Below are 19,855 nucleotides of genomic sequence, written 5' to 3'. Positions count from 1 at the left end.
TTTGGGATTTTGGTTTCACACCTCAGCCCAGCCAAGCCAGACCCCCAACCTGGCCCTGCAGGTGAGGCTGCCTTGGAATGGCTGCTTTAAAAAAATAAAAAAAAAAATAAAAATTAAAAAAAAAAAAAAGAAATTTGCTTAACTCTAAGGGAAAAAGCGGTTTAGCCCATCTCGAGCAGACAAGAAAGGGAGGAAGAGGAGGAAAAAAATCCTCTTTTGCCAGCGCCCAGCTGGGTGTGTCTCGCCCCCCCGCCGTGGGGCTGTGTTCCTGGCAGGCAGGCTTGCCTGGGAGGGATCTGCCGTCAAAGCCACCCAGGAAAGGAGGCCTGATACGCTCATTAATATTCTGAACTAGTGACCCTTCTTTTTCTTTCCACCCCTCGCCTTTCTCTGGGCGCTCCAGCCTCTCCCCGCCGCGGATGGCTGCAGCCCCCTCCAGCTGAGTCAGTCCTCCCTCCCCGCAGCATTGCAGCACCTCCGCAGCTCCTGCGCTCCCTCCTGCTCCTGCAGCACCGCTCCGCTCCCGCCGCAGCATGGCCAGCACCGTCTCAGGTAGGACAGGCGGCTTCTCGGGGGCTTGACATCAAAGCACTTCTAAAACCATCAAGTTTTATATATATATTTTTTTATCATTATTCTGAGGGTTTGAGTTGGGTTTGTATTTTTTTTTTTCCCTCGTGGGGGAGTTCTGTACTGAGGAGGCAGCTGGTATGGCAGCATTGTTCCCCTTCCTCCCCCATACACACACACCCCTCTGATGCAAGATAGCAGGTGGGCTTTTTATTTTAATATGAATACACGTGTGATAAACTTGCCAGTTTAAAGTATTGCTGCCATTTCATTGTGCCATTAGAAGATGCTGCTACGTGCCAATTAAATATTATTTTTGTAACATCGTAGAGCTTTTTTTTTTTTTTTTTCTGAGGAAAAATTGCATGCGGTGCAGCTGGATGTAAGGAAATCAGAAATTACATTTTGTTTTGTGAAGATCATGCATTGCCTAAATTGGTAATGGAGAGGAAGACATGGGCAAGAGTCAGTAATGCCCTAAAAAATCCCCCAAAGCCAGCCAGAAGAACCTGGATGGGGTTTTGTGTATTCTCCGGGCTTCCCAGCCCCAGATTTCTTGCACAGCTCACATTTCTTTTTTCAAAGATGATACAGGGGAGCGGTCCTCTGATGGCGTTGGGTGAAATGAGATGCTGCAAGGGAAGCCCTTCCTCCCTCCTGCAGCAGTGCCGGGAATCACTGCCCGGGAGCCTGTTCGGGTTTGGCTTCAGGATGGCAGCCCAAGGATGCTGTGCTGCTTCGGTCCAGCTTCCTAAAGACCCGTCTTGCCCCCTTTGACTGGGGAGAGATTCAGGTGGCTAAAACTGAGAGTTTGGGTGAAGGAGGAAAGCTTGAAATGGTACAATGAAGAGTGGGTGGGTTTAGAGGGTCTTTTTCTTTTAGGAAACCAATTTTTTTTTTTATTACTCTGAATTCTGTAGTTCACAAAGAGGGGCTTGGGAGGGGGAAGCAAGATCCTGAAGGGCTGAGCAGGAGCGACAGACAAAAAGGAAGAGCAGGCAGTGCTTTGTGCCCCCCAGACAGGGAACCAGCCCGCAGGAGACCAGGCAACACTTCTTGCTTCTTTCACTGCCCTTTGCCGTGGTTTCCTGCCGTGCATTTTCTATTCCTTGCTCCTTTTAAAAGACAGTAGATGCAGGGGGAAGAAGGACAGAGATGGAGGGGCGTGTATGTGGGGGGAGTATAAGGGTGCAGCTGATCCTGAATGGGCTTTGCATGCAATTAAAGACATAAAGCAGCATTGTAAAAATGTGTTTATGACAGAAATCCTGCAGCTATTGTATATATTCCTGTGAGTATCGCTGTCTCAATGAATGTCTGCAGCAGTGCACTCTTGGGAGGTGCCACCCATCTTCTGCCTTCCCTACCGAGCAGGATTGGACCTCGCTTGCAGAGAGGGGGTGGGAGGGAAGGCTCAGACTTACCAGCCCTCTAAACCAAGGTTGCATCAAACTTGAGATGGACGGGGTGGTGGATGAAACACACGTAGGCAGAACATGGGATTTCCAGTTGGTGCATTCTCACCCTCCCAACCCACTGCATGCCCATAGCACATTTTGTCCTCCCAAAGATGCAGTTTTACTGTCAAAGAGACTTGAGATCATGAAGAAGCGTGAATTGGGGCTTCCTTGTGACTCAGATCAAGTAGAGAAGCAATTTCAAGGAGTAGGAAGTCATGGAAGGCAGTGCTGTGGCAGGAGGGGAGAGAATAGGGCGCTGTGTGCCAAGGGAGGGTCGGGGCTGAGCCTCGCCCAGCTGCCTTTGCAGGAGCAGCTCCCCAACTCCCCATCGCCTACAGCTCGTACAGCAGCAATGGAGAGTAGCCTGGTAAAGCAGGAGAAAAAGAATTAGGAATCCTTCAATTAAGGAATGAGTCTTGTTTGCTTTCTTCATTTTTTCCTTCTTTATTCTCAGCAAAAGCCGATCCGCGCCGAGGGGAGGGCAGCTGCAGTCGTCTGCGGCTGATGCCCGCGGGCTTATCCCCCTCGGGAAGATTTGCCTGGTTTGTTTAAACAACCAACCAAATCCTTGGGATAAAAAGAAACAGGGCTTGCTCCCCCGAGCCTGGCTGCCCTCTCTCTTTTCTCCGTGTCACCTGCGGCGTTTTCTCCTGGCCCCGGGCGCTGTTGTCGGTGCTGGAGCCGCGGGATGGGCGGCACATGCTCAGTGCCGGCGGGGCTGCGGTGCCGGCCCTGCTGCCGGGCAGGGCCCTCGCACCTCCTCCCGCAGCCTCTGCTCGGCCCTTGGTGCTTTTGTGCACCGCGGACCAAGGGTCTGGCCGGGCTCTGCAGGGCTAAGGAACTCCCCCCACAGTTTGTAGTATCTGTGTTGAATAAAGAGACCTGAGATTATGAAATGATGCAGAAGGTGACATCCCCACCGGCTTTCTCCGACGCTGGCGTGTCTGAGAAGGTGGAGCCAAGAGGAAACACCAGGTTGTCATTCCTGGCCTCATAACTGGGCATGGTAAATGGGCTTTGGCAGATCCCAAGGTTTCCCCATCCTGCACCAAAATGTGAGAGCTGAGGGACTTCATGTACCTCTGATCGCTTTTTTGGGTGGCATTGAAGGACACCGTGTGGTGTTGCCCTGTCCTGACATTTCTTCTGCCCATGCTGGAGAGTCAGAATCCTTTCTATCAAGCTCTCCATCTCTCTGTGTTCTTAAGAAATAATTAATGTCTTTTTCTTTGGCTGTTGAAGAAGTCTATGTGGCCTTAAAAAATTATGGTTCTTTTACTGGGAATTCAGTTTTACATGCCAAAAGAGCCTATTATTGTAGGCATTTATATGTTTTTACCAGAGTATCTAAACAAGAGTTCTAAATAGTTAGCAAATACTTGTTCTTCGTAAAATATAAATAATATCTTGTTTATTGGCACCATGTAGACTCGGGGAAGATGCTTCAGACATCTCAAAGGAGCCCTTTCTTGGAATCTGTCATTGTTGGTTCAGATCTGGTGAAGGCACTGTTTCATCAGATGAACACATTTTCCTTCTTTGAGTAAAAGCTGAGATTTAGTGGTCTGACGTGGCAACCAGGGGGCTGCAGATAAGCCCATTGTGACAGCAGTGTGGGAAGCAGAGAGGTGAATGGGGCCAATGATTCTTCAGGACAATCCTTGGAGGGACCTGAAACTCACTCAAACTTCTATACCCTTAAATTAATTGCAAACAACATGCCTGGCTAATCCCTCCCAGATGTTCTACTGACAAAGGCTTTATTCATCCAGATGTGAGTTATGATTTAAAAATTAAAGTCTCCCCTCCAGAAGGGAGTCAAATCAATGGGCTACAATTTAGAAAATACAAAAGATCCAGAGAGCAACCGAAGACCATGTGCATGTGCTGTGGCACTTTGGCACCTTCCAAATGGTGATATTCCTCCAACATATTTCCAAATAATCCTTCTATTCTTTCAAGGTACCTCTACATGATTATTATCCTTCTAGAGGATGTTATCCTTTCTGAATTTGTTTACACAAATAGTACCACTATATTATGGGGAAATATAATAATCCTCATTTAATGGAAAGGAAACCAAGATCCAAAGAGGCCAAATGACTGCCTGTGGTCATACAGCATGTCTGTACCTGACACATCATGGCACTGGGCTCTGTCTGACTGTCTCATAACTTCTTCCTCCATCAGCTCCACAGTTCTTTGGTAGCTCTTTGTCTCACCCAAACCTGACTGTGAAACCTGTGTTTGCCCCAAATCCACAAACACTCTGGATTCAGCTGCTTCCATTTGGTTCCTTCCTCTGCTTTTTCAAGCAACACAGGCCATGCTTCTCTCCTTCCAACAGTAACCCCCCAGCCAGGGCTCTGCTGCACAGCTTGGGGCCTTCTCTGTTGCTAAGCCCATACAAGAGGAGATTTCCCTGGGAAATACAAGAGGCTATTTTCCTGGGAGCAGCCCACATGTTCCAATGCTACAGCTCAAGTGATTTGCTGATGCTTTTGCTGTGCACAGCACAGGTTGTTGTGACATTCATGAGCTGCCAATAAAACCTGGGGGGAAGGAGGTGGGTGATTGGAAACCATTCCTGGGCAACAGTTGAGCAGATGTCTGACAGAAGGCAGAGTAAACCTCACATCTGCCTGTTCTCATGGATGATTCCACATGAGCCCATGGTAACTTCTGGGCCTGGATCTTGTGGTCCTTATGTAGTGTGGGCTACAACTACTGAGCTGACAAAAAACCCAAAAACCCTCAAAAAAAAACCCAATCAACCAACCAACCAACAAAAAGCTAAACAAAAATCCCACTAGTGTTTTCTGTTTCTGTAAGATGTGCTGCTGACTTGTTTGTGGAAGCTGGGGAGCAAGAAAGTGGAAGTGCATTAGGCTGAAGGTCTGGCCAATATTTTTATGATAAGATTCATAGCAGGGGAGAATATCTAGAGCTTGCTGTACTCTCAAGGCTTGTTGAGGACTCTGGTTGCTTTTGTTGTGTGTGTGGCATTGCAGTCTGTGCTGGAGGTCTCTCTGTCTTCTGTACCTTCTGTTTAAGCTTTGACTGCATTTATAATTGGCCAATACTTATTTTTTCATGAGATAATATTCATTAGGGAAATTCATTCTTACTTCTCTAAAGTTATCTTCACAAACCAAATTATTTTCTTGTAATAACCTTCCTCTGACCTTGCTATCAGACAGAGCACATCCAGTCTCTTCCATTTAAATTTCACATCAATTAGCCTTGCTCTGCCTGTGGTTCACTGTGACTGATGCTGTGTTAGAGATGTGCCAAGATGCCCTCGCTCTGTTTTGCTGGATGCCACTAAATACCACCCCAAAACCTGGCTGCAGTTTAGCTTTATGTATTCAGGAAACAGAACAAAACTTTTTAATGAATAATAGGTTTCAAGCCCCCAGGCTTGAAGCCATCCAGGCACATCTTGAGCAGGAAAACGAATCCCATTGCTCCTGCACCACACCATTCCCAGCTGTTCCTCCATCTCTGGCACCACCAGCACTTGGGGAGCAGCTGGATAATGTCTCCGGGGGTTGACTTGGAGATAAACACTTTACATGGATCGATGGTGTGCACAGCACTCCTGCAAAGCCGTGGGGATATGGAAATGCAGGATGTTCCCTACAGCACTAGAGGGAGCACAGGAAAGGAGCACCCTAAGCCTCCTGGTGCCTTGGTGGAGGCTCAGGACACCTCCCTCCTTCTCTTTGCAACAGGAAGAGAGTGGGTTTTTTTTCCCAGGCAATATATTCTATTGTAATACAATATGCAGAGAACAGTAAGAAAAAAAATTTTAATAAAGATTGATTGGCTCATGAGGTGTGGGGTGGAATACAACCAAATCAGAATCAGCCTGTGCTGATTGCTGGGCATAAATCTTCAGAAAGGTTGAGGAACTGACTGCATCTTTATGGATTGTAGCTTAATCACTGCTCAGATTCCTCTGAAGCCAACAAAACGTGAGTTCACTCCACTTTACAGGATGGGACACTGATATATTTTCTCTGACTTCTACAGTTTATTCACTTCTTGGTTTACACAACTCAGTTATTTGCAGTGTTTGAACCCTGATATGTTTGATATAACAGAAGTAAAACATTATGACAGTGAGGAAGACCATACCAGAGTGAATGAATTTGCTGCTGATCCTTCTATTACAGTATTTGCCTTAAAAGAGAAGTAAAATATCACTAATTCATACCTGAGTGAGCAGCCTATCCTAATCCTCTGCCCACCAGGGAGGCAGAGTTCTTGCTGCACCTCTGAGACTGAAGCAATGCTTTGGTATCAAGTCCCTCAGGACCCGAGTAAGATTAATTTATACAGAAATTAAATATTTGCTCAGTGCAAACTGAATTTATTTTTACTAAATTAACAGAAGTAAAAATGCTAATAGATGCTCAAGTAAAAAGTTCAGCATTCCCTGTCTAATTGTTCTTAAAATATGTACATTTGTGCTCTAGATCCAGCCTTTCTGGGCAGGAACTCCTTGGCCATGTCATATTCTGTCCAGCCACATGCCTTCTCTTGGTTCAAGGGTTTTGTTCACTGGCATAAATATGTCCTCAAAACCTTAAATCTATTGCAAATGAGAGTGTGGATACCTCTGAAACAAATTCTAGTGCTGAAGTTGGTGATCTTTTGCCCCTGAGTTTTAAGCAGCTGTGATTGAGCCAAAGTCTTGTTTCAGGAGATCTCAGGTTTGATCTTCACTGACACAGGTTCCTAAACTGTGACCCAGAGGTCATGGGTCTTTATTTTAATTACTGAGTCAGAGGATGTACCTCTCCTCACAGGATGCCTTTTCTTGGCTTGGCCTGATGAAACAATTTGTCACAGAATGTGTCATGAGCACAAGGACGTCACTGTGATGCTTCTGTGTCCCACAGGTGCAACTGTTGGTTCTGGATCACAGGTGTGGGGATTTCAGGGATCCATGTAATTTTCGGGGCATGGATTCCTCAGGATGTAAATTACATTGAGGGGCTGGACTTTGTTCCCTTCCCTAGCTCTGTTCCCTTCTCTGAACAGAGTCTGGAGCACCAGAAGCCACTGAGGGAGCCGGGAAGGCTCAGCCTGGAGGAAATAAGGCTCAGGGGGGACCTTCTTACTCTCTAAAACTCCCTGACAGGAGGTGCAGCTCCCACAAGGTGGGGTTTGACCTCCTCTCCCAATTAACAAGTGACAGGACAAGAGGACATGGCTCAAGTTGTGCCAGGGGAGGTTTAGATTGGACATTAGGAAAATGTTTTCACCAAAACGGTTGTCAAGGGGAACGGGTGGAGTGCCCATCCTTGGATGGATTTAAAAGCCATGTAGATGGACACTTGGGGACATGGTTTAGTGGTGGGCTTGGCCGTGCTGGGGGAACACTTGGACCTGATGATCTTGGAGAGCTTTTCCAATCCGAACAAATCTGTGACGATTCCGTGCTCCTATGGTTCTATAATTTCTTCAGGGCTCAGTCCCTGTCCCCTTCATGCCCGGCCCCCGCGGAGGTGCTGAAGGGACAGCTCCCGGCCGGGCTCCGCCGGAGGTGCCGGTCCTGAAGGGACAGCTCCGGGCGGGGAGCGCAGCTCCGGGGGGCTCGGGGGGCTCGGTCCGCTGCCCCTTCCCGCTGCCCCTTCCCGCTGCTCCCCCGCTCGCCCCCGGCAGCAGGAGCTGCTCGGGACCATCCCCGCCGCTGCCCGGGCCCCGTGTGCCGCTAATTGCGGCTGCCGGCTGGCGCCGGGGGGCAGCTCCGGGGCGGGGGAAGGACGCAGAGCGCTTCCAGCGCTCAGCACAGCCCTGCCGCAGCCCTTTTGTCCTCTTGCTCCTCTTCATTTTAATTGACAGAGAGGGACGGTCAGCTCGCTCTACAGAAGGGAAAGCGGGACAGGGAAGATCCCGATGGAATGGAGGTAGCTGTGAAATCACCACGGCAAACCGCCTGAAAGGCAGGGAATGCTATATGGAATCATCTGCACACAGCCCAAGTCGTGAAATACACAGCACTGTGCTCTGTAACAAGCGCTGTCAGACAATTAAATTGAATTAAATGAGGGGGTCAGGGGTGTGGCACATCTGCCTCATGCCTTGGTTCCACCCAGGACCAGACATAATGGTGGAGCAATGACCTTGTTGACTGGCTTGTTTGTATTAAATGATAATGTCGAAATGATAATAAATGATAATGTCTCTCATCTATTCCCAGGGATCCTCCTCAGGGTTCTTGGCAGCACATTAGGAGATGCATTAGCTTCCTGCTCTGTGTCACAACTTTGGGCCTCTCAGAGGCTCTCCAGAGCTTTTTTTCATTAAGAACAAAATCAAAGATGTCCAGCTGCCATTGCTGGTGCAAACTATTCCTATTTGGTTTTTATTCAACAGAAGGACTGGGCAGGAGGTTCAAATCAGAATGGGGAGCAAGCTAAAAGCTTGTCAGTCAAGATATGAGCTTCAGGGATGGTGGTTTAGCAAAAGAAGTGTTAATTAGAGTGAAGTTCTGTACCTGGGAGGAAAAATAAGTTCGAGCTTGAAGCAGGCATAGCTTTTCTCACTCAATTAGCTGTGGGAAGGCAGTGGAGAATACCTGAAAGATGTTCCTAAGGCCACGTGATACACATAATGTTACTTCATTCAGAATTGTTCTGTGTCTTATGCCTCTTCAGATCAGAGTTCTGGGGATTTCCCTGTCCTGGCCCAGGGGAGGGTTTTGCTCTGAAGGTGGCATTGGAAGCTGTGTTGCAGAGTCCCCTCTGGCTGGAGCACAAAATGAGCTCAGTACAGAGGGGACAAACCAAGGCCAGAAGCACCAGGATCTGTGGGAAATCCAGAGGCAGAGCCAAGGCAGGACAGCACAGCCTGTGCCTGTGGCAGAGGCAGGAGGAAGGGCAGCACAAGGACACTCAGGGTAGGTTTGTCAGGACATGCAGCCACAAAGACACTGTCCCCACGAGCCTGGGTGTCACCCAAGGAGCCAGCCCAGGACAGAGCCTCACAGGACCCATGAGGCAGCAGCACCCACTGCTGAGCCCCAGCTGCTGACCTGCCTCATAGGACTGATGCTGTCAGGGTTTTACTGATGTGATAAAGAATGTGACAGCCTAACAGAGCACCTCACTGACTTCAACTCCTTCTATTCTGAGGTTCTTTTTCAGCAGTGTGCAAACAGTTCACTGTCTTAAATGTGCTGAACTCCAAAAATACAGGTGAAGATTGCCCCAGAAGCAGATTACTGCAGTCTGTGTTAGGGCAGCACTTGTAATCACTGAGGATGCTGTAGTGAATCCTCCAGTCACAGGAACAGTGAGCAAACTGGAGGACTCACAGCAGCAGAGCTCAAAAGGATTGTGTGCTTCCTGTCCTTTAAAGAAGGATGGTTACTGTGGTCACAGACTGTGCCAACTTCTGCCTGTCTGGGCTAAGGTGGTGGCAGAATCCACTCACATCCTCTCTGATCTGCTGCTGCAGGGCAGGAGGTATCTTGTGAAGTTGGGGCCCAGCTCTTCCCCTGGTACAGTTCTTCCCCTTGAACAGTTTTGTCTCTCAAATGCCTCCTTTGTTCTCCACATTGCTGAGTTCCTCTTGCCTCTTCACCCTCACCTCAGAAATGGTGAATTGTGAAATATTCCCAACTCACCAGGGCTTGAGCAATGTTTCCAGGTGTCAGTGGACATCATTTATCTCAGAGACTGGAAATTCCACTTCCAGTGGAGAAAGGGTGGGGCAACTGTCCCAACATGTTTAACTAAATGGGCTGCAGCGTTCCAGCTCCTTTGGAGGGAAAACCCTGCACAGAACCTTATGCCTCTGGATGTGTTAAATCCCTACTGTGTGTGTTCCCATAACATTTGCCACACTGGCAGCTAATTTAGGCTGCTGTAGATCAGACACTCCTTGGGGACCTTTTGGCAAGCTATGGCAGCATGGAAACATCTCCACAGAGTCTGGTAGCTGCAAATGGGATTTCCTGACTGCATGGAAAAGCCTCTATAGAGACTGATAGCTGCAAATGGGGTACTTGCTTAATTTCTCAATGAAAAAGAGATGCTGTTGCCATTAGAATCTCTCTCATTGCTATTTCATATTTTTCAGCCTACAAGGAGAAAATGAAGGAGCTGTCTCTGCTCTCCCTCATCTGCTCCTGTTTCCACACCCAGCCCCATCCCAACACCATCTACCAGTATGGAGGTAGGTAACCTGCTCCCACAGGAGCTCCAGCAGTGTTGGGATTATTCTCCCAAAGGCAATGTGGGAGCTTGCCAGAGTCAGAGTCTCTCTGCTTCATGCTGGGATGACATACAAGATATTAACAGCAATGTGACCTTCCTGTAATTATGCCATGACTTTAAATTAATTGCATTTGCATGGAGGGGATGAAGGTGATCGCTAATCAAGAAGTTTTGGAGATAAAACAAAATCACCCAGATTAGAACATGGGAAAATCCTAATTCCAGTGTGAGGAGCTTGATGACCTCAGGTTGCTCTCCTGAATGGCACAGGTTCACAGAGTCACTGGTTTTTTTTCTCCACAAAGATATGGAGGTGAAGCAACTGGATAAGAGGGCATCAGGCCAGAGCTTCGAAGTGATCCTGAAGTCCCCTTCAGATTTATCCCCTGAGAGCCCAATCCTTTCCTCCCCTCCCAAGAAGAAGGACCTGTCTCTGGAGGAGCTGCAGAGGAGGCTGGAGGCTGCAGAAGAGAGGAGGAAGGTAAGGAGATGTCCTGTAGAAGCAGTGACTTTTCTGGTTCTAATTGCACTAAATCTTAAAACTCAGTGGGAGTAATCTAAAAGAGCTGGCAAGTGTTCTGACACTTGTTATTCCACTGTAGATTGTCAGGTGAGACATGGGTGAGGTTCTGCAGTGTGATTTAGGCAGGGAATTCTACTTCATCATCATCATCATCATCATCATCATCATCATCATCATCATCATCATCATCATCATTGTGTAGATGTGGCACTTGGGGATATGGGTTAGTGGTGGGCTGGCCAGTGATCTCAGAGGGTTTTTCCGACCTAGATAATTCTATGATGGCAGGAAAAAGGTGTCAAAAGTATCTCCCAAGCAGGAAGATTGTATGGGGTGGAGGGGGTGGCAGAGTGGTTTGAGCAGAGGAGGGAGTCAGGAAGCCTCCCTGGGGAGATGGAGGCTGGAAGAGCCTCTCCAGTGGCCTCACCCCGCTCCCTCGGCAGACCCAGGAGGCGCAGGTGCTGAAGCAGCTGGCGGAGAAGCGGGAACACGAGCGGGAGGTGCTGCACAAGGCACTGGAGGAGAACAACAACTTCAGCCGCCTGGCTGAGGAGAAGCTCAACTACAAGATGGAGCTGAGCAGGGAGATCCGTGAGGCACATCTTGCTGCCTTGAGGGAGCGGCTCCGCGAGAAGGTGAGCGTGATCCCTGGGACAGGGCTGGGGGTGCTGATCCTTATGGAAAAATGGGGTCTGGTCCCAGTGTGATGGGTATAAGGGACAGGGTGTTTTCTTGGTGGTGGTTGCTGAGGAGGAGCTCTGCTCCAGAGCAGCATGAGGAGGTGGGTTATGTCCTTCAGGGTCAGTAGAAAACATAGCCTGGATAATCCTGATAAGTTCAAGTGCAAAGCCAGAGCATCAGGTTCACTGAGAGATGCATGAATGAAGGGTTTTGAAGGAGAGAGGAGCCAGGACCGTGTTCACTGGAGGTTCCATTGCCTCCAAGTTCCCACAGATGATCCTTAACTTCTTGCAAGTGTAACCCCCACCCTTGGGGTGTTTTGGATGGGAAATTGATCTCTTTTTTTATGTCTGATGCAAATCCTGTGTGCAGGAGGAAAATATTGATCACAAGAGCAGGGTGTGTCAGCTCGGTATCATCTCTCCCGTCTTTGCAGGAACTGCACGCAGCCGAAGTCCGCAGGAACAAGGAACAGCGGGAGGAGATCTCTGGATAAAGGGCTTTTCTACACATCTAGCACCTGATTCCTGTTAACAAACCAACCAATTGACCAACCAACACGTTTTATTTTATTTGTCTAGACGAGTCATTCGGTTCTCCATCCCCCCTCCCATCCCCCAGCTACACGCTTCTCTCTGCATCCCTAATCGTCAGTGCTTGTGGGGATTCACAGATCATAGGGACCTCTAAGCAGAATAGCAACTAGTTCACATCAAATAGAGAATCAATCAGTCAATCAGTCAATCAAACAGCTTCTTTGGAGGGTTTTGTCTTTTTTTTTTTTTAAATATTTCTTAAACTGATGTTAAAAAAAACCAACCCAAATGAAGATATTAATAAATTCAACCAGCAGTGTCACATAAGAAATACAGATTTCTTATCCAGAGCTTTTCCTCCTCTTGGTGTTTCCTCTGGGCCAAATATCAGTTTCAGAAAAATGGGAAGTAAGTGATAATTTCTGTGTGTGAAGTAAAATAGGGAGCAGCCCCCTGTTTGCCCATGGTGGGAGAGAGGAAAGAGAGGGATGGATGGCTCAGGACTTGCAGTGCGCAGAACCCCAATCTTTTGGCTGCCTCCAGAGCCAGCCCAGTTAGGCAGTGACCACAGCCCTCACCTTTGGGTGATTTTTGAGAACCCGTGTGGAAGCAGCTGAGGGGCTCCACCCAAAGCTTGGTGCCAGGTGCCACATCACAGCAAGTCCCTGTCACGGCAGGCACTGCCTGATGCCCTGGCTGGCCACTGAGCCACCCTCTCCCTGGCTGAGGGGGGACTGAAAGGTCTTGGCTGCTCTGCCCAGGAGAGCTGTGGGTGGTGATTTCATTCCCAGCTCTGTGGGAACCTTGGGAGAGACCCTCAGCCTCCTGTGGGCTCCCCAGTGCTCCCACAATATAGGATTCCACTCTGTTAGGAGAGCAAATCCAGCAGAGACGGTGCATGGTTGTGAAATGGCCTTTTAGTGAACAGAAGAATCCTTCCCTCTTTCCAGTGATGGATGTGGCTCTTTGGGGCCATCACAAGGCAGATTGCTGGGGACCAAATCCTGGGGCTCTTTTCTGTTCTCCATAGAATTCCCAGCTGGATGTGGGAGGGATCCCTCCATGGCCATGGCTTGATGTCAGGGGACTCTGCTCCTAAAAGGAAGGGCTACCTTACTCCCAAATCCCTCCTCCTGGGCTGGGGGGAGGACAGGGCTGTTAGAAAGCTCCTGTGCTGTCAGTGACAAAAGAAAATTAGATTTAGGGCAAAGAAGGAAACTGAGGGTTGAATTTCTTAACAGTAGCTAATGATCAGTTTATAGTAGCAGCTGTCTTAGATAAGCATCTGTGTAGAGCGTGGCATCTCCGCCAGCATCACCTCATTCATATAGTGACGAGAAATTTTAAAAAGTTTAAAAAAAAAATTTAAAAAGTAATTTAAATGAAATGTTTGTGTGTAAGAAATGGTTGAAACTGTCAGATGTCTGTGTCCCACGTTGGTGGGATCTGAGAAGGTATCTGCGAGATATTAACCCTGTCCTACTCTCTGTGGTGCTGAGTGTTTGCTTGGTGTGTAATTCTGACCTGGAGCTTGTTGTAAATACTGTTTTTAGTACTATGATTATTATGATTATTATTATCAGAAATGTTGTACTCATGAGCAAGAGTTGAAAACAAGAGAAATGGCCATTTTCACTCTCTCCTGGGGGCTCAGAAGGAGTCAGAGGCTGGGCCAGGTGAAGGCAGGGTGCCAGTGGGACGCTGGACCAGAGAGCAGCTGGAAAATGATAGAATTGGGAGCTGGAGGCAGCCGAGTCCTGCGGGCAGGGCAGTGAGAGCGGGGACGGCTGCTCCTCGTGCTGGGAGGAGAAGGAAGGGCTGAGAGGAAGAGTGGAGGTGATGCTTCAATTCTAGTACATATAATTAATTAAGTGTTGATCTAAACCTCCCCATGTGGAGGTTCCAGGTGGTTCCCTGCAACCCTGCAGAAGCTGGAGGATCTGTCAGGTTTAGCATGTGTTGGAAGAGGGCTGTAACAGGTTGTACTGGTCAGAGCTGTCCTCCCAAACAGCTCCTGAGTCTCCAGGCTCAATTCCTGCCTGGAGCTTCCCTCTTGGTCTCTTGTGCTGCCCCACACCCCTCTCTTCCCTCTCCCTGGAGCCCAGATGGGTCTCAAGTGGGGACTTATTCTTGCAATAGCTTTTCCTGGCAAAAATTCCCATGGCAAGTGCAGAATGGCCTGGCAGATGGTGCTCATGCAGGTGTGAGCACTGGGAAACTAATTTTTTTCCCCTCTGTCAGGTTGGTGCAGTGAGGGATGGTGGATATGGCTGGAAAATGTGTTACTGCAGGAGAAGCTCCTGCACCAGAGGAGCAGGGACATGCAGGGAGAGTTGAGCATTGGTAATGTCAGGGAGCTGCTGCCGAGACACGTTGTGCCAAGGAAACAGCCTCAGCCGTGGGGCCAGAGGCTTTACGTGTCCCAGAGCCATGTTTGCCTGGTGCAGATGGATGGAGCAGGGATGTTCAGGAGCTTGTCCAGTGCCACTGGGCACTATCAGGGAAATGTATGACTGCTTTGGCTGCAGAGTGTTGGCTGGATGAGGGGTGTCCACCCACTGCTCCAAACCCATTGTGGCCAGGAGCTCATGCAGCGCTGTGCCCAACCTGCAGCACGTGGCTCGGGCCAGGATCATGGTTATTCCATGCCTTTCCATATCCTTTCATGCTATTGGCTATGTGCAGCTGCATACTTCATGCCTCAGATGAGACTAATTAAGTATCCTCATTAACATCCTTACTGCCCCAGCCTGTGTCATTCCTGGAGCATTCCCATGTACCATGGATGTGGACATGGCATGTAACCCTCCCCCAGTTCTCGGGGTGACCTTCCTTATTGTGGGTCCTGTGGTCTCCACTGATCCTTGAGGATGTTTATGAATTGAGTTCTGAACCAACACTTTTCAGCCCCATTTTTGCAGCAGCATATGGACACAGGAATGTGCCTTGTAGGGGGAGCATCCTCAGGGCACCCACGGCATCCCCACCCAGACCTCAAGTGTGGCAGTGGTGTGAGGGAGGAAAGTCAGGAGGGTGACATCATCATGTGCATGCATAGGCCTTCCAAGAGCCCTCCTGGAGAGGAGCCTTTGACTGGGGCAAGAAACAGGAGCTGAAGCTAAATGAGCTCCCAACCACCACCAAGAGCGAGGTGATGGGTGAAGCTGTAGGAAAGCTGGGACCACTGGCCTCACAGCCCAAATTACAGCTCTGCACCCAAGTTATTCCCTACAACAGAGCTCAGCTCTGCCTGTAAATAGGCACTTCCAAGGATGCTGGCCCCTCCGACTGCTTCTGGACTGAGCCTATTCCTTGTCTTATTATTTTGGAGCCATTAAAAAATCTTGCTCTAACCCACTTGTGGGGTTCCCTTTGAGTTGACCTTCCAGGGCCGGTGGGAGTTGAGGAGTTGCATGCATCCTACCTCGGGGGTAGGTCGATATTGCTGCTCCCTTTCAAATGTAAACTTCAGCTTGCTTGCTTTAGCTTAGCCTGGCGTGACTCTCTGGCCCTGGCTCTGCAATCCTGCCTCATGGGATTTGTTATATCCCTCCCATGGCATTCCCGTCCTCCTCGCAGTGGCTGTGCACCCGGCTGTGCACACGCGCACAGAAACGCATCCGTGGAAATGATATATGCACATACACTCTGATACCACTTGAAATGAGTCAGGGAATGGCTGATTACGGTGCTAGAGATTTCTTACTCTCCATGCTAGGGATGAGATGACATAGTAAGACCAATAAACTCCACCTTTGTAGTCAGTTGTCTTTAAGTAAAGCAGCAGACAGGCACTGGCCCATGCCTACGTGGGTGCTCCGTGGTCCCCGGGGTGCAGGGATGCAGGGGACAGCTGGGCATCCCTGCCCCGGCATCCCCTGTGCCTCAGTTTCCCACACCCTTTGACAAGGGGACAGAGATGCTCCCTCCCCATGGGGACCACGGGAGAGCCGATGCCTCCACATCTCTAAAGTGCTCTGAAATGGAAAGTACCAAAGTATGGAGTCGGGATACGCAGCTGTGCACCCCAGGAGGAACACCCCGGCCTGTGGCTGCAGGAGAGGGTTGGAAGATGACTGTGTGGGCACAGGGCTGAGCTGTCACCCCAGGGCTCAGCACCCTGGCTGCCCTCCGGGCAGGATGTGCTCCTCCTGCCACAGCCCGGGTCACCACCCCTTGTGCTGGGTGGAGAACTGGCGCAGTGTCACGGAAAGACTTTCCATCCCTAACAGAGCCTTGTCCGGTTCCCTTTGGTCTGCCACGTGCATTTCATTGTCAACTTGAGGTTGTTGTTGTGCAAAAGAAGTGATCATGAAAAAAAATAAAGGAAAAAAAAAAGAAATAAAGTTGGTATGAAACCGTATGTGTCCATCTCTCTCCAGAAATGGGTTGTTTTTGTTCCAAAGCTACTCTTTGTATTGTGAGAATCCTAATAAACAGCATTAGACAGAAAATTGACCTAAAGATTTAACAAAATAGACCCTAATCCTCTGAATACTCAGTGACTGCTTTCTCACACAGCATAAAAGAGGCAGAAATTGACAGTTTATCACCATTCTCAGAGGAACAAAGTAATAAATGCTTGAATGAGGGTCCTGCTGCCACCCCCTGTGGCTGGGAGTGAGGGTGTTGCAAAGTCTTTACACAGGAAGATCGAAAAAGATATAAAACAGTTACAAATACAACAAATGCAGTTCTAGAAACCACATGAACTTGCTTATTTAAAACTCCAATGTCTCCTTCATGAGTTTTTCCTGAGAAAGTATCCAGCCTGGGCTAGACAGAGCGGGAGGGAGCAGGGCTGTATTCCTCAGGGAGATGGAACCCCAACCAATGAGACCCTGCATGGTCAATGCTCCCAACCCCATCCCTGGAGCCAAGTACACAAAAATGTCCAAAAGCTGTAGCTGAAAACAGGGAAATTTGTAATCCACAAGGACATGTGGGAGAGGGTGCCTGGCAGCTTTCCTGCTGCTGGGGAAAGGTTCCCCCACTTCCCTTTTGGGGAGGGCTTTTGCCACCACAAGCAGTGCGCAATGTCACTGGCCACTGTCCTCCCTGTCCTTGAGGGGATATTGAAATAGCAGCACCCTCCTGGACTGTCCCACATCTTGTGATCCCATCAAAATAACCAGGGTGGGAGAGTTTCCACAGAGCTCAGCAGCACTCAGTGCACAAGGAGATAAAGTGAGGGGAAGGCAGGGGGGGATAAGTTTTAATTCCCAGGTCAGTGTTCTGTAAGGGCAGGGAGAACAGTGCCAGGACAGTGCTGGGGCCATCACAGTGGTGGCAGTGGCAAGCAGCCCATGCCTGATGCTTTTCCCATGTGTCCTCAGGACACTGCTGCCCGCATAAACAGGAATTCTATTTTTGCAGCTTGACCTTCCTGATTCTGGAGATAACAACCTGACTGCAAACGCAGCATTGCTCACTCTTCCTCTGAGATTTGATACAGTCTACTAACCCAGGGTCTTCTAAAACATAGATGTAGTAAAGTAAACCTCTGCATTTGTCTTAGGAAAACAGGCACTGTTCTTGGTGCCACACAATTCAAGACATATTGATGAAAAGAAGCATGGTCACCTCATAACTAGTTAATTCAAGACACTTCCTTCATCCTCTTGTGATCTGAAGGAGAAAACCACAGAGGCATGGGATCTGTTGGGGCAGAATGGGGTGGGAGGAACAGAAGGAATTGTGGAGAGGCTCCCACCACTGTGCAGCCCTGCGTGCTGAAGACACAATACTGAAGGCTTGTACCACACTCTAGCACTCACAAAATCATAGAGTCAAGGAATGGTTTGGTTCCAACACCTTCCCATGGGCAGGGACACCTTCCACTATCTCAGGCTGCTCCAAGCCCTCTCCAGCCTGGCCTTGAACACCTCCAGGGATGGGGCAGCCACAGCTTCTCTGGACAACCTGTGCCAGCATCTCCCCAATCTCACCAGGAAGAATTTCTTCCCAATATCCAATCTAACCCTGCCCTCTGCCAGTGCCCCTTGTCCTGTCACTCCATGCCACGTCAAGAGTTCCTTGTGCAAAAAAATCAAAACCAAGTCAAGAAAGCAAAATACCTACATAACTCTTGAAGGAATCCCTACAAAGTGGTTGAGCTGTGCCTGAGTAAAGGAAGGGATCAGAGGCTCTGCCAAGGTAAATGCCAAGGCTCACCTGGGCAGGCAAAATGCAGAAATTTTGCAGAGTGATTTGGTTTGGAAAATAACAGCTCACCCTCTTTCAGCAGCCTTGCTAGCACCATGGCTGGAGCGAATCTGCCCACTGATAAAGGGGCAGAGCAGGGAGCAGATTAGGTGGCAGGAGGTGTAATCATCCCACTCTCTGTGCTAGGAGGATCCCAGAGACCATCCTGGGATCTGACAGCAAAAGCCAGGTTTTGCTGTCCAGGAGGCCACTGACTGCTGGGAAAACCGGAGTACGGCAGCATTACGGGGGATTTCCTGCTCCTCTTGGGCACTGTAGGGAGATGGTTTTAGTGGAAAAAGGGACCTTTTATCTGTCCTGTCCAACCCCACTGGGGGCCCGAGGATGCAGCTGCCAGGGAAAACACCAGCAGTGGCACTGGTAGAGAGACAGACATACTTCCATGGAAAAAGGAGACACCATTTCCAGTGGGTGATTTAACCTTGCTGGTTACCTCTGGTTATATTGGAGAAGGAAAAGACATACAGTTCCTTGTGGAATATCACTTTAATGGTACTAGCTTGGGTAGACTGGTGAGGAACATGAGGGAAATAGAGGTGGCAGCTGGTTATCAGGCAGGGTTGGTTTGCATGGGGACAAAAAACAAAAAAAAAAAGAACCTTGGGGGGAAAGAAAAGCATTAAATAAACCACCAAAAATGTATCAGACAGCATCATTAGAAATTTGTGTAAAAAGTACTAAACAGACCAAGCGTCACCTGAACACATGTCAGGAAAAGCCACCCACCCAGTAGCTGTGAAAAGCTGACAGAATGGAAACATAGCGAGTGTTTCCAAAAGGGATTCACGACTTTTGGGGGCCTCTGGCCTCGCTCATCGCTTCCCAGAACATGTTAACCACCTACTCACAGAAGAAGTGCAATGTGGTAAAATTATGCAAAAAGTCCTCCCTGAGAAATTTTTGAGTGCTTCCCAAACTCTGGGCCTTACAGGCACAGAAATGGCAAAAATTAACCAAAACCTGTGACAATTCATGGTGGCTGGGGAAACAGAGAGCAGAGTCACAGCTAAAGACTTAGTGCTGATAAGGACCAGCAGCACCTTGGGGATGACTCAATCAGGAAAACAGAGCCTGAATCAAACTGGTCAAGGGCACTTTTTGAATGCTGGAAATGGCTCCAGTGCCTAAAGGGGCTCCAAGAGAGATGGAGAGAGACTTTGGACAAGGGTATGGAGTGACACAGCAAGGGGAATGGCTTCCCACTGCCAGAGGGCAGGTTTAGATGGGATATTGGGAAGAAATTATTCCATTTGAGGATGGTGAGGCCCTGGCACAGGGTGCCCAGAGAAGCTGTGGCTGCCCCATTCCTGGAGGTGTTCAAGGAAGTGTTCAGCCATGAACAGCTGAGGGCTTTCATCTTTTGAAGGGACACGGGAGCATGCAAGACCCGGGAAAGAGACATGCAGGAGAAAGGGTGTCATGCAGGACCCCAGATGGGGACAGGCAGGGGACGTGGGGAGCACACAGCAGGCACATATGGGGCTCACAGCCCGGGGGGACGTACAGGGGACACGGGGAGCATGCAGAACCCCGGGGGGGGCAGGCAGGGGACACGGAGGCATACAGGACGCCAAAGGGAGAGGCAGGGTACACGGTGCGGGGGCAGGAAGGAGACATTGGGGAGGGGGG

General features: G+C 49.2%; 1 protein-coding gene across 2 annotated transcripts; it reads left to right on the top strand.

Moving 5' to 3' along the window:
• The first annotated feature begins 201 nt into the window (after positions 1-201).
• Positions 202-16,339, top strand: STMN3 (stathmin 3). 2 transcript variants are annotated; one of them, XM_015647217.3, is made up of 5 exons: positions 233-552; positions 10,125-10,220; positions 10,567-10,742; positions 11,228-11,419; positions 11,902-16,339. In XM_015647217.3, exons 1-5 carry the CDS (start codon positions 534-536, stop codon positions 11,959-11,961), a joined length of 543 nt encoding a protein of 180 aa, XP_015502703.1. In that variant the 5' UTR covers positions 233-533; the 3' UTR covers positions 11,962-16,339. The 2 variants fall into 2 exon arrangements, with proteins under 2 accessions (XP_015502702.1, XP_015502703.1); XM_015647216.3 differs by lacking the exon at positions 11,902-16,339 and having other exon boundaries at positions 202-552; positions 11,228-11,506.
• The last annotated feature ends 3,516 nt before the right edge of the window (positions 16,340-19,855 follow it).

The sequence above is a fragment of the Parus major genome, chromosome 20 (genome assembly GCF_001522545.3).
Source record: "Parus major isolate Abel chromosome 20, Parus_major1.1, whole genome shotgun sequence".
In the NCBI taxonomy this organism is placed as follows: domain Eukaryota; kingdom Metazoa; phylum Chordata; class Aves; order Passeriformes; family Paridae; genus Parus; species Parus major.
The sequence above is the reverse complement of the archived record's forward strand: the minus strand, read 5'-3'. Positions and strand labels throughout refer to the sequence as shown.